Source organism: Sebastes umbrosus, chromosome 6 (assembly GCF_015220745.1).
Source record: "Sebastes umbrosus isolate fSebUmb1 chromosome 6, fSebUmb1.pri, whole genome shotgun sequence".
Classification (NCBI taxonomy): domain Eukaryota; kingdom Metazoa; phylum Chordata; class Actinopteri; order Perciformes; family Sebastidae; genus Sebastes; species Sebastes umbrosus.
Window position 1 is genome coordinate 14,188,200 of NC_051274.1, and position 11,581 is coordinate 14,199,780.

At 40.8% G+C, this 11,581-nt stretch overlaps 2 protein-coding genes across 2 annotated transcripts; one reads left to right on the forward strand and one right to left on the reverse strand.

Moving 5' to 3' along the window:
- The first annotated feature begins 1,739 nt into the window (after positions 1-1,739).
- LOC119489703 (PRA1 family protein 3-like) lies at positions 1,740-6,618 on the forward strand. Its single transcript, XM_037772450.1, has 3 exons — positions 1,740-2,038; positions 3,546-3,763; positions 5,253-6,618. Exons 1-3 carry the CDS (start codon positions 1,857-1,859, stop codon positions 5,426-5,428), a joined length of 576 nt encoding a protein of 191 aa, XP_037628378.1. The 5' UTR covers positions 1,740-1,856; the 3' UTR covers positions 5,429-6,618.
- Positions 6,619-6,999: 381 nt separating this feature from the next.
- Positions 7,000-10,512, reverse strand: lmod3 (leiomodin 3 (fetal)). The gene is made up of 3 exons (XM_037772449.1): positions 9,950-10,512; positions 8,202-9,806; positions 7,000-7,410 (listed from the first exon to the last, which is right to left on the reverse strand). The coding sequence occupies exons 1-3, from the start codon at positions 10,235-10,237 to the stop codon at positions 7,363-7,365; spliced, it is 1,941 nt and encodes a 646-aa protein (XP_037628377.1). The 5' UTR covers positions 10,238-10,512; the 3' UTR covers positions 7,000-7,362.
- Between the last annotated feature and the right edge of the window lie 1,069 nt (positions 10,513-11,581).

Below are 11,581 nucleotides of genomic sequence, written 5' to 3' on the forward strand. Positions count from 1 at the left end.
CTGTGGCTTCTTGACCTCTCCTGACACATTTCTTGTTTTTTTTCATTGACTGGATTTTGTGCAGTTTTAAATATGTACAAATAAATAAATAAATAACTTTATTTATATAGCACTTTTTTTAATTCCTGAAAGGAAATCGAGCTCTTCTTTCAACAACAAAAAAATCCATGTATGTAGCATTAGTAAATTCTTTATTTAATTTGTCTGAATCAACAACCGCTCTGGAGTTTTTTTTTTTACGCTCTACATTGTTGTTTAAATAACTGTCATGGGTTATTTGTTTCTTTTAGATGTTGATTTATATTATTTATTATATATATTCTATTGTTTTTCACTGGAATCTTCACACTGATTGGTGCTGCTGCGCATTCTAGAACGCAAGTGTAACACTCCAAACACTTATCCGAGAATCTGACTCTCTCGCGCGAGATCTTGAGCGAGAGTACGGCTTTGTTGTTGGCAGTGATGGGAATTCAGGCTCTTTTTAGTGAGCCAGATCATTTGGCTCAGCTCACCAAGAAAAGAGCCGGCTCATTCGGCTCCCAAACGGTTCTTCATTTTATGACTTCTGCCTTTTATAATTTAGCCACATGTAGCGCTATTTTGACCTTTGATTAGTATGTGTGCACATGTATCACTTAAATTATTCAATATAATTATACTAAACCTTATAATTTCCAAAATACCATAATTTTACATGCTGCTTAGTTTCCGACCATCACTCATCTTGTCTGCTATCGTGCACCGCACTCCTCTCTCTCTTTCTCTCCTCCTCTCCCTCCTGCTCTGTACCTGTAGACCGCCAGCAGGCCGCGCATCCCCGCCCCTCCCTGCTTGATGGTATGATCCTTGTCTGTCATCACCTGATTGGTCGCACGGACGTCATTAACTCAACATTCAGACACAGTCGGTGCATGGTAGTGATGGCGAGCTGAAGCTTCATGAAGCATTGAAGCTTTCCAGCAAAGTGGTTCGGAAAAGGGTTCATTTCTCGAGGCTTCATGTGCACATGAAACCACCTGGTGGTCAAAGAGTGTAAAACAGGCAGATATGATCTTAACCATGTGATCTGTGATATACTGTATTTTGCGCCAGTAAAGGCTGTTGGGAATGACTATAAACAATGAAAAATATATATATTACCATGTAATCAATTTATATCTATATAATATATAATATAATGTCTATTTTCTAGTAAGTATATTATGAGTATATAAAATACATGTATAATAAAATGTAATTGTTTTATGAGTAATGCATCTTATGTGTGTAAACCAATCCTTTGGTCAATAATTGTATTGTAGTGTAGTGTAATATAATAATGGCAGGAGGGGTAATATTAGTGTTCTGTGTCACTTCTGGAAAGTGGCATTGGTTTAACCAGTGAAGATCTGAACCACTTCCTGAACCAGTCACGTGGTATGGCCGGTCAGCAGGGCTTGGGACGTCATCAATGACGTCATTGGTCTAAAACGATACAAGCCTCGATACGCGCATCGCGGAAAACTTCCTGGATTACTCGACACACGCTCCGAAGCCTCGGCACAGCATGTAACATCACTAGTGCATGGAGTGCCCGTGGCGCGGAGAAAATCGTCCTATCATTCTGCCTTGAATTAATAATAATAATAAAAAAAAAGAGCCGGCTCCTATCGTTCACTTAAAAGAGCCGGTTCTTTGAACCGACTCGTTCTCACCGACACATCACTAGATGTTGCACGTCTCCTCCTCTTCCTCCTCCACGCTCAGAGGACGCTGATCAGCTGGCCTGTCATAATATTACGCAGCATTACGCGCATGTGTGTGTGGGTAATGTTGGTGTCCGTGTTGTCTCTTCACTCCACGTTGAACTAGACATGGCAGCCAAGATGGAGCTCGCTCCCCTCAGACCGTGGGATGATTTCTACCCCGGTACCGACCGGTTCTCCAAACCGGAGTTCGGAGATTTAACCAAGTGGAACAACAGAGTGATCAGTAACTTGCTGTACTACCAGACCAATTACTTCGCCGTGGCTGTGGTGGTTTTCCTCATCGTAGGGTGAGTCGTCAGCATGCTAACGGAAGCGAGCTACCATCATCTGGTTGTGTGTTTAATCAGCCTGCATACCTTCACATCCACACCCAACATGACCACGCAGGCTATTCCTGTGCTGTTGTGCTAACCTTTACACTGTGGAGCCTCTGACTTTACACATTCACCTAGCGTGGCCTATGACGTCAGCAGTTAAGCTGCACGTTTTGTTTCCTTTAGCAGCAATAAATATGTGCAAGTGCTTCATATACGGTCAACCACACATCCTTTTTACTCTAAAACGTTACTTATGTTACTTTACCAGGTTTTGTTTGAGTGTTTCTGAGAGCCAGTAATGCTACATTGGATCTGGAGCTCCCACAGTTTGTTTATTGTTTATTTGTTTTGCACAATTTAAGTATATACAACATAACAAAAAACAAAAAAAAAGAATAATATACAGTGCAGGAAGAGGCAAAAACCCCACTGGGCTTATCTGAAGCCTCCACCTTTAGAGACAGGATTAATATAAAGAAATAATATGACTACATATTAGTGATAACAAAACAATTATATATAATAATAACAATAACAGTACAGTAAATATATAAAAAAAAAGAAGTATGGAAGTGTATGGTTAGTGTTTGTGAGGAGGATATTGGTTTAAATATCTATAAAGACTTCTTCAAACAACATTGTGAGTGGGAAAAAATAAAATAAAAACATAAAAACAGATACACGGACAACATGAGGAAAAGCAATTACAAAACAGCAATTAAATGACCCTTTAAGCGACTTTTGAAACATTTGACAGATGAACAGTTTATTGATAGATGTGAAAAGCTTCTCCATAATTTGGTTCCCCTAAATCTTATCGAAAATTGACCTCTACTAGTGAGGAAGTTAGGAGGATGAAGATCTAGAGATTGACGGGTTGAGTAAGAATGGACCTGAGAATTTGTTTTAAAAATAGAACTGCTCAGGAATATTCCCTTCACCAGAAAGTATCTTATAAATAAAAACACATATTTGAGAAATATTGATATCATAAATAGTAAGAATCTGGAGTTTCTTAAATAGAGGAGCAAGACGAGATGTGTGACTCTGATCGAGTTGCAATCCTCACAAAACGTTTTTGGAGAACTAAAATTTTATGAAGGTTTGTAGGAAAAGTACTCACCCAAACTATATTACAATATGAAAGATAGGGATAAATTAGACTATAATAAAGAGTAAGGAGACAGTTTGTGGTGACAAGAGGACTACAGTCACACATCACTGCTGCTAGCTGGTGGTGATTTTGCATAATATGAAGCTGGTTTGGTAGTTTACTTTGAATAGGTCATGATGTAGTCATGATGAGTGTAGGCCTTACTGCAGGCCCTCTTATAGTGTACACCAGCAGGCCAGGATATCAGCTATTGTTTGTTATTACCACCACCAGGTTGTGCTATTTAAAACAATGCCTGGCCCACACCCACTGAAGCTCATCATGTACATACAATATGCCACTTTCATTTTCCCCAATATCCAGGTTCCTGAACCCACTTGGCATGCTCCTGGGAGGATCTGTGGTGACTCTGGTCTTCATGGGTTCGGTGTGGGCAGGAGAGAACCAGGCCATGGTGAAGAGCTTCAAAAGGAAGAACCCCACTCTGTTTATCATCGTGGTCATGGGCACCAGTTACTTTCTGCTGTCGCTGTGTGGCGGCGTCATGGTCTTCATCTTTGGAATCACCTTCCCTTTGCTGTGTAAGTCACAGGGTTCTGTTTACGTTAATAAAAGGGAATGGAGAATTCAGTTATGAAATTACATTTAGGCTGTCATATAATGCACTACATTTACGGTCCCCCCCCCACACACATTTTATTTGAGTGTCTGAATTATTTCTAAGTGTGACATTTCTGCACTATACAGTTCCCTAAAAAATTCCCTCAATGGAACGAAAAAAGTTTGTCAACTGTTTTTTTTTTCAGATGGTTTTTAATTGTTACCACATGAATAAGGAATTTTGGTCATGTGATAACATGAAACTGCTGTTTCCAAGATCAATAATGAACATTCAAGTTCGACATTGTTCTGTTTTTCTATTTATTATTTATTTATTTATTATAGTCAATGTTGCTATTACCTCTCCTGTAGGTGCTTGCCCTGGTAAATTAAAGACACTTACATCACATAATAGAACATAATAGAAAAAACTGAGCTGTCAGTTATTCTTCATTGTATTCTTTAGGTTCCCACACACTCCCACATGTAATTTAAGGGCGTGGCCCTTGTTAAATTACATTTAGTTACGAGAAAACACACACACACATTCCTTACTCTCTGCCTGCATCTTATACAACGCTGTGTTTTTGACACCAAAATGCAAAACATCTGCTAATTTTGAGGCATCAGATAAGTTCCCTGGTTAACACCAGTTGTTTTACTTGCGACTTCACAACCTTTAAACTTAAATGATGTGATATATGTATTCTCTCTGGGTACTACGTATACTTTAGGTATATATATAGATAGGGCTTGGCCTACTCTAATTAGAATTGTAACTTGTGTTCCCTACAGTATATTGCAAACACTCTTTGGCTAATGTTATATGATAAACCGTTAAGGGGGATGGTGAGTCACACAGCGATGCATAATTGAGGTTTTTTTCTGTGGGTGAACAAGTTTTTCCAAGCCCACTCTGTCATTCTGAGTCAGTGCAGGGATTGGACAGCGTGTACAGAACTACTGACATGCATTCACAGTCACAGATGACACACATTGCAAAATAAAGTCAGCAGTACAGGGCGAACTATACTGTAGTTCAGAGGTGTAGTTTTGGATTTGTTACGGCTCTCTAAATACGTTTTGAGTCAGGGAGGCAGTCAGCAGAGTGGTTTTTAGATAATTGATGGGTTGGATCGTTACAGTTCTAACATCATGGCGGATAGATGAGGCAGTGTGATCGCTTCCCAGGAGGCCTGCCCACTTTTGCCTGTGTTGACGGGTTGCTATGGGTTGTTGATTTGGACAGAACTCCATTTGCTGGCTGATGTCATGCATTCAGTATCTGCCTGCCATGGGAATAAAGGACACGCCGATCCTTCCACCTGCTTTACAGTCTGAGTTGCAACAGTATCACATTATGTTTTCTTATTTCCTAAGATGTCTTTCAGAGAAAAATCACCCAGACACAAACATTTCTGTTTTTTATTTCTCACATAATATAAATAACTTCTTGTTTTTCTCTTGTAGTAATTCTGATCCACGCCTCTCTGAGACTGCGCAACATGAAGAACAGACTGGAGAACAATATCGAGGGCGCCGGGCTGAAGAAGACCCCCATGGGCGTCATCATGGATCTCCTGGATCAGCAGGAGGAGAAAATGAACAAGGTTCGGGATTTCATTGAGAGCAAGCTGAAGGAATAAGGCTCTAGCCAAACGCGTGCCAAGGGAAGTCAGTGTCATACAGTATGGATTTAAAATTTCCATAGCATATTGTCCCATGTGTTGAGTTTTTATCCCCCCCTATACATGTAAAAGTTACTGATGTTTGCATTCCCACTCTTTTTATCCATTTGGTTTACTTTATTCTCTCATACTTTAGTGTGACTTTACTCACAGATAGTAACATTATAACACAATCACAGCGTGGATTGGATGTTGAAAGGCACCAAATGTTACCAAAGGTCATTCCTGTGTCAAAAAAATGTTCCAAAAGCAAATCGTATCTTTGTCGACGACGCACTTTGTTCCACATGACGGTTATTTATTTCAGCAAAACGAATCAGAATGTGCTGTTATTAGATACCAATTGTAGAAAAAAAATCTGATCCTTTCAGTTTGCTACCTCAAAACAAGCATGTTTAATTTACCCAACACACAGTGAACTGTTAACTGCTTATTAAACAGCAATAAATTCCATCTTGTCACTCCTCTGGATCTTTATGAATACTGATCTGAGACCAGTTTGCTTCTTGTGTAGACATGGTTATATGGCCTAACTCTGGAGTTTAAATATTCCTGACCATACAGGCTGGCCTGAGCGTATCCCTTCTGATCACAGCTATGCAATATTAAAAAAAAAAAATGAATGGCAAGTGCAGCTTTATTGTTTCAATATTATGTCATGATATGTACATGTTTGTTGTTAATTCTGATGTGTCTTTATTTTCACGATATAGCATGCGGAAATGTATAAAATGGCTACAGGATACAAAGTACATAACTTTCATTGAGAAAAAAAATATATATACTAAATTAATTAACCTCCCATGCTATTTTCCCTATTCTTTGTTGGGCCTTTTTCTTGAAAATTAAAAATCTAAATTAAATCTGTCATCTGTAATGTTTAGTGTTCATTTTATACCGTTACTCCTGATAGTAGGAGCAGTTGTTTTCTGTTGCTTCTCCACACGTGCACTTTGACTGCAGTTTGTGCATGCTACCTTCACAAAATGGCAGTTCAGAACGACTGTTTATGTTATACGGATGCTATATTATATATTCTCTATGTTTTTATGTGACTTTTTCATTCTTTAAAAGTGATGATGAAATCACAGAACTGGAAGTAAAATATGGCTGTCCTCTATAAAAATAAATAAAGAGAACCTGATTTATGTTGCAGTCTCAGTGTGAATATATAGATAATTATTTATCACAAAATTAAGTGTTTCTCATCTTATTTATATTTAATCTTTCTGTGAAACAAAGTAGTGAAATGAAAAGCTATTTATAACACCACTGAATGTGAACTAACGAATATCCCCTCCAGGATTGTACACAATTCAGTTTGACTAATTATCCGCATCACATTCGTTTTTCAGGATTCTGACTTCTCTCCCTTAAATTAATTTGTCTTTTTGTCATATCTGCACCTTTTTAAGAATCAGAAAAACAACAAAAAGCAACTGGGAGTAGCTGCAATGAGTCACTGGGGATCCATGTAGTTTGACATAGAGCTATTCCATTTTTAAAAAAGAAGGAAAAAGAATCCCTGGTTAAAGAGTGGAAGATTGTTTAATAGCAAAATGCAAATATCTAACATTTAATCAAACAAACCTACTTTAAAAATCTATTTTTTAGCACAAAATATTAAGAAATATGCAAATGATCAAAGGTTATACATTTAAATGTAAATTGAACATAGGGTGTTCTTCATTTTTATACCGTTATTGTTACGACTTCCTAAAGACAACAGCATTTAGAGTGTTAACAACACAAAAGTGGAACAACAACCAGCCAATATTTTTTTTGTGTAATGAAAGTACGGTTCACTCATTTTTTTAGCATAATTCATTTGAGAATAGGTGTAAAATAAACATAGAGTATTGTGAGAAAAACAAAGAGCTGAAGTTGCCGCCTCAGAGGAGACTCGTTTCACTTGATTCCAGCTCTTTAGGGAGCGGCACCTGCAAGCAGCAACAAAGGAAAGAATGAAAAGATTACTTCGATTTCTAGGACAGCGGTGTAAAATCCTAATAGTTAACACCTTATAAACTGTAAAACAAGTATGATAATTTAATACAGTCACATGCGATAAATGCTATTTTGTTTTGAGAGATTTAAATGTACAGTGTGTAGGATTCGGTGGTATCTATTGGTGTGGTTGCAGATTGCAACCAACTGAGTACCGCTCTGCTTACTCCTCCCTTTCCAAGACTGAGGTAACGTTAGCTGCTGAGTGCAAAACCTTGGTAGCGCCATTCGCCTCGCTCAGAGGCCATCTTTACCATAATAACACTACCTTAGGAGCAACTGAAGTCAGACGGCGGCTGGCGGTACCACAGTTTTGCAATCTGCGACTCACATTACCGCAGTTTCACAAGCGTGTCGGAGAACTATGGTGGCCTTCAGGTAACGTAAAAACATGAAAGTTTCTCGCTAGAGCCAGTGTTTGGTTTGTCCTTTCTGGGCTACTGTAGAAACATGGTGGAGCAACATGGCGGACTCCGTGAAGAGGACCTGCTCCTTATGTAGATATGAAGGACTCCCTATGTAGATATGAAGGATATAGTAATGTATACTATATTCCTTTTCTGCTAATAGATCCCTGGAAATGTTACACACTGTTCCTTTAACACCATCAACAGTTACCCTTTTGTATCAGTTAAAAAAAACAAACTTGTCAAATGTTATAAGTTCTCCTAAACACAGGATCCCAACTTGATTGATTTCACAGTACAACTTTGTGGATACTCACAGATTTGAGATAGGCCACGTTGCTCTTTTGGATCTCAGTTAGAAGTTCATCACGTGGCGTGAGGTCAACCTTAGCTGGCAATCGTCTGCGAGGGACGGGCTTCAAAGTCTTAATCACGTCAGTCAGGTTTGCTTTTCCATCCATCGCCGCTCCACTGCCTACATCTTTCCCTTTGGGAGTCTTCCTCAGTTGGAAACTTGCTCTCTCTGGTCCCTTGTTATCTCTTGGGTCCAGGTCCAGAAAAGGGTCGCGTTTCTTGGGAGTTCTCTTCAGCTGGACTTCCTTCACTGTGCTTGCTGGTTCGGCGCTGGCTTGTTTGGGAGCACTCTTGTGTTTGAGCTTCTTCTGATGCTGTGGCTGTTCCGTGTGCTGTTCCGTGTGCTGTTGCGTTTGCGGGACAGCGTTCAGTTCTGACGAGGGTGGGACAAGCCCGTGCTCCTGCAGGAGTTCTAGAGGCGGTATGTAGCCGAGCATCTCCAGTAAACCAGGAGGCAGGTTCAGACTGTTCTCGTACATCTGCATGAGCTCTCTCTGCTCCTTCACCTGCTGCTGCCGCTGCTCCTCCTTCCTCAGCTGCCTCTGGCGGTCGAGATTCCGGGTCAAAAGGTTGGTCACCACCATCCTGGGCCCCGGCTGCTCGAAATGGTAGCCCATCTTCAGGAGGGTATTGTTGGCTTTGAGCAGGCGCGAGATCTCCATCTCTGAGTGGTGACCCAACATGTGCCTCTGGTTGTGGAAACGCAGCTCCGTCAGAGTCTCGTTGAACTGGAGGCAGCGGATGATGGCGACGATGCCCTTCCCGGTTACGAAGTTGGACTCGATATTCAAAGTCGTGATGCCGCGATTCTCTCGTAACATGTTGGCCAGGTTATAAGCTATGTTTTCATCGACACCCGTGTTGGCTATACTGAAGGTTTTCACATTTTTGTTCTTCTTCAAGGCGTTGACGTAGTCTAAGAGCATTTCTTTGGGGATGTTTTCTATGTTGTTGAGGTTCACCTCCGTGATGGAGGGGTTGTTGTTGCGTATTTTGTCAAGGGTCGACTCCAAGTTCGTCTCATTTCCCGAGGGTCTTGATGTCATTTTTATGTTATTGAATGCCAGCTTTGGAATATTTAATTTGTTAATTTTTCTCTCTTCTTTTTGCGGGAGCTTATCATTGGGTTCATTTATCTCTGGCTCCTCTGGAGCCTCTTTGGGAAGCGAAGAGTCAGTAGGTTTAACTTCCTCCTTCTCTTCAACTTGTGATGGGCTGTGTTTTGGGGCTATGCTGACGCTCTTCTCCTTTGTGTCTGAAAAAGGCAGATTGTCATCTGTATTGTTTTCTGATACTTTTTCTGTGTTAGTTTCTGGAAGATCTTCTTGTTTGTCTGTATTCACAGGTGACTTCACCTCTTCTTCTTCTTCTTCTTCTTTCACATCCACTCCTTTGTCCTTTTCATCTGTTTCATCAACCTCTTCAACAATTTCCTCAATGATCTCCTCTATAATTTCCTCTCCATCCGTACCATCTACAGCTTCTTCCTCGATGATTTCCTCTATCACTTCATATTCCACATCTTCTTCCTCTTTGTCCTTCTGTTCAGTTTCCTCCCTCAAAGTTTTCTGATGAAAACATCAGACCAAGGTTAGAACTGTGCTATTCTGCCTTTTAACATCTCACAAGTAGAAGGTTCACATGGTTTCAAAAGAAATATTAATACTTTAAATTGATCTGTACCCAAACACTTGAGAGTTTGACCTCTTACCTCACTGGGCAGCAGCGTAGCAGGCACTCTTTCTTCCTCCAGCATACGGTTGGACTCTTTCTCCCAGTAGAGGTAACCAACCAGGGATCTATGGTCGAACGTCCCTGTCGGAGCCTTCTCCGTCTGGTCCTTTTGTCTCTGTCCCACCGGTACCCTCTCATCTGGGGCAATAATAACATCCATCTCACTCTGGAGCTCCTTAAGCTCCTCCGGTGAAAGCATAGCAAGGAGTTCATCCTCGTCGATATCCTCTTCATTGAGCTCCTCGAGGTCTTTACTGTCTGACATGTTTGCGTAACTTCTTTCTTCTGCTGATATCAAAAGGAAGGACAACTTCTGTCCAATTTATGACTCAGGAGAGAGCACACTGAGAAGCTTCTGGCTTTGACTACAGCCAGGAACCAATTGCTCCGGCCGCATGTGGAGTCTAAAATTAAACCCTGTGAACTGCATGGAAGATATTTAAGTTGCAGGCAGGGAGACATGCTAACATTCTTCTTTTAAGCGCCGGCTCCCAGCTGGCCTTGCTGTCAGGATCTTTTGGGGATGACAGTTGCTTCAGGCAAAGGGAAGTGGAGGACTGACAGCAGCAGGTGGACCATTTTCACTGGGCTGGCGGGGTGGGGGGCGTGTAAAGCCTGCACTGCACACAGAGCTCCTCCCAGTCTCCCGCAGCTCATAGTCTCTGAAGTGCTGCACAATAAACACATGAGATCGAGCCAGAAGAGGTAATTAAGAAGTAATTTGTCATTAGGGGAATAGATATTAACAGTTATATGTTTTTTTTAGATCACCATCAAAGCCCAGTTTGATACATAGCTACTGTCGCAGGAATTTCTTGGTGCCTTGAAAATTCAGGTTTTATTTATAGAAGAAATGTGCTTACCTTTGGACAGAGCCAGGCTAGATGCTTCCCCCTTTTTATAGTCTTTATGCTAAGCTAAGCTAACAGCTGTAGTTTCATATTTTGATGGACAGATATGACACCTTGTTCTCACTTCAGGGCATCAAATAGCAACTCCTTTTCACGTCCATCGGTGTATGATACCGCTGCTCAAGGCACCCTTTACTGTAGCGCAAGCATGAGACGCACTGGGCGTTCTATTAACTACAATGTAAACCCGTCAGGGGCAATAGTAAACGCACAGAATAGAAAGTGTGCTCGGTTTGTTTAGCTGTAAAATGAGAACATTTTTGACCCGGCCGCCATGTTGAGATCAGTTGAGGAAATACCATGCACCGCCCACCAGCCGGAGCAAACTCTCATTTTACAGCTAAACAGTACACTACAAGATGTTTCTGAAAACATTTGAGGTGAGAAATAGGCATTACAGTAACAGAATATTGATTCATATTTGATCAGCGCTGCCTAGTTTGACCGTTTGATCAGAGTTTGCACGTGATTGACAGCTGCCTCCGTTGAATGAACAGCCAATAGGAACGCTCTCTCTCTCTCTCTGAAATGACCTGTGATTGGCCAAAGTCTCCCGTCACAGACTATTTTTTTAAGCCTGAAAACAGAGCCATGAGGAGGTGCGAAAGTCTAATTTTCTCTCAGAACACTTGAATTACAATGATGCCAAAAATATTCTGCCTACAGCCACTTTAATTGTGCAGCCCTGGTGGATGGTC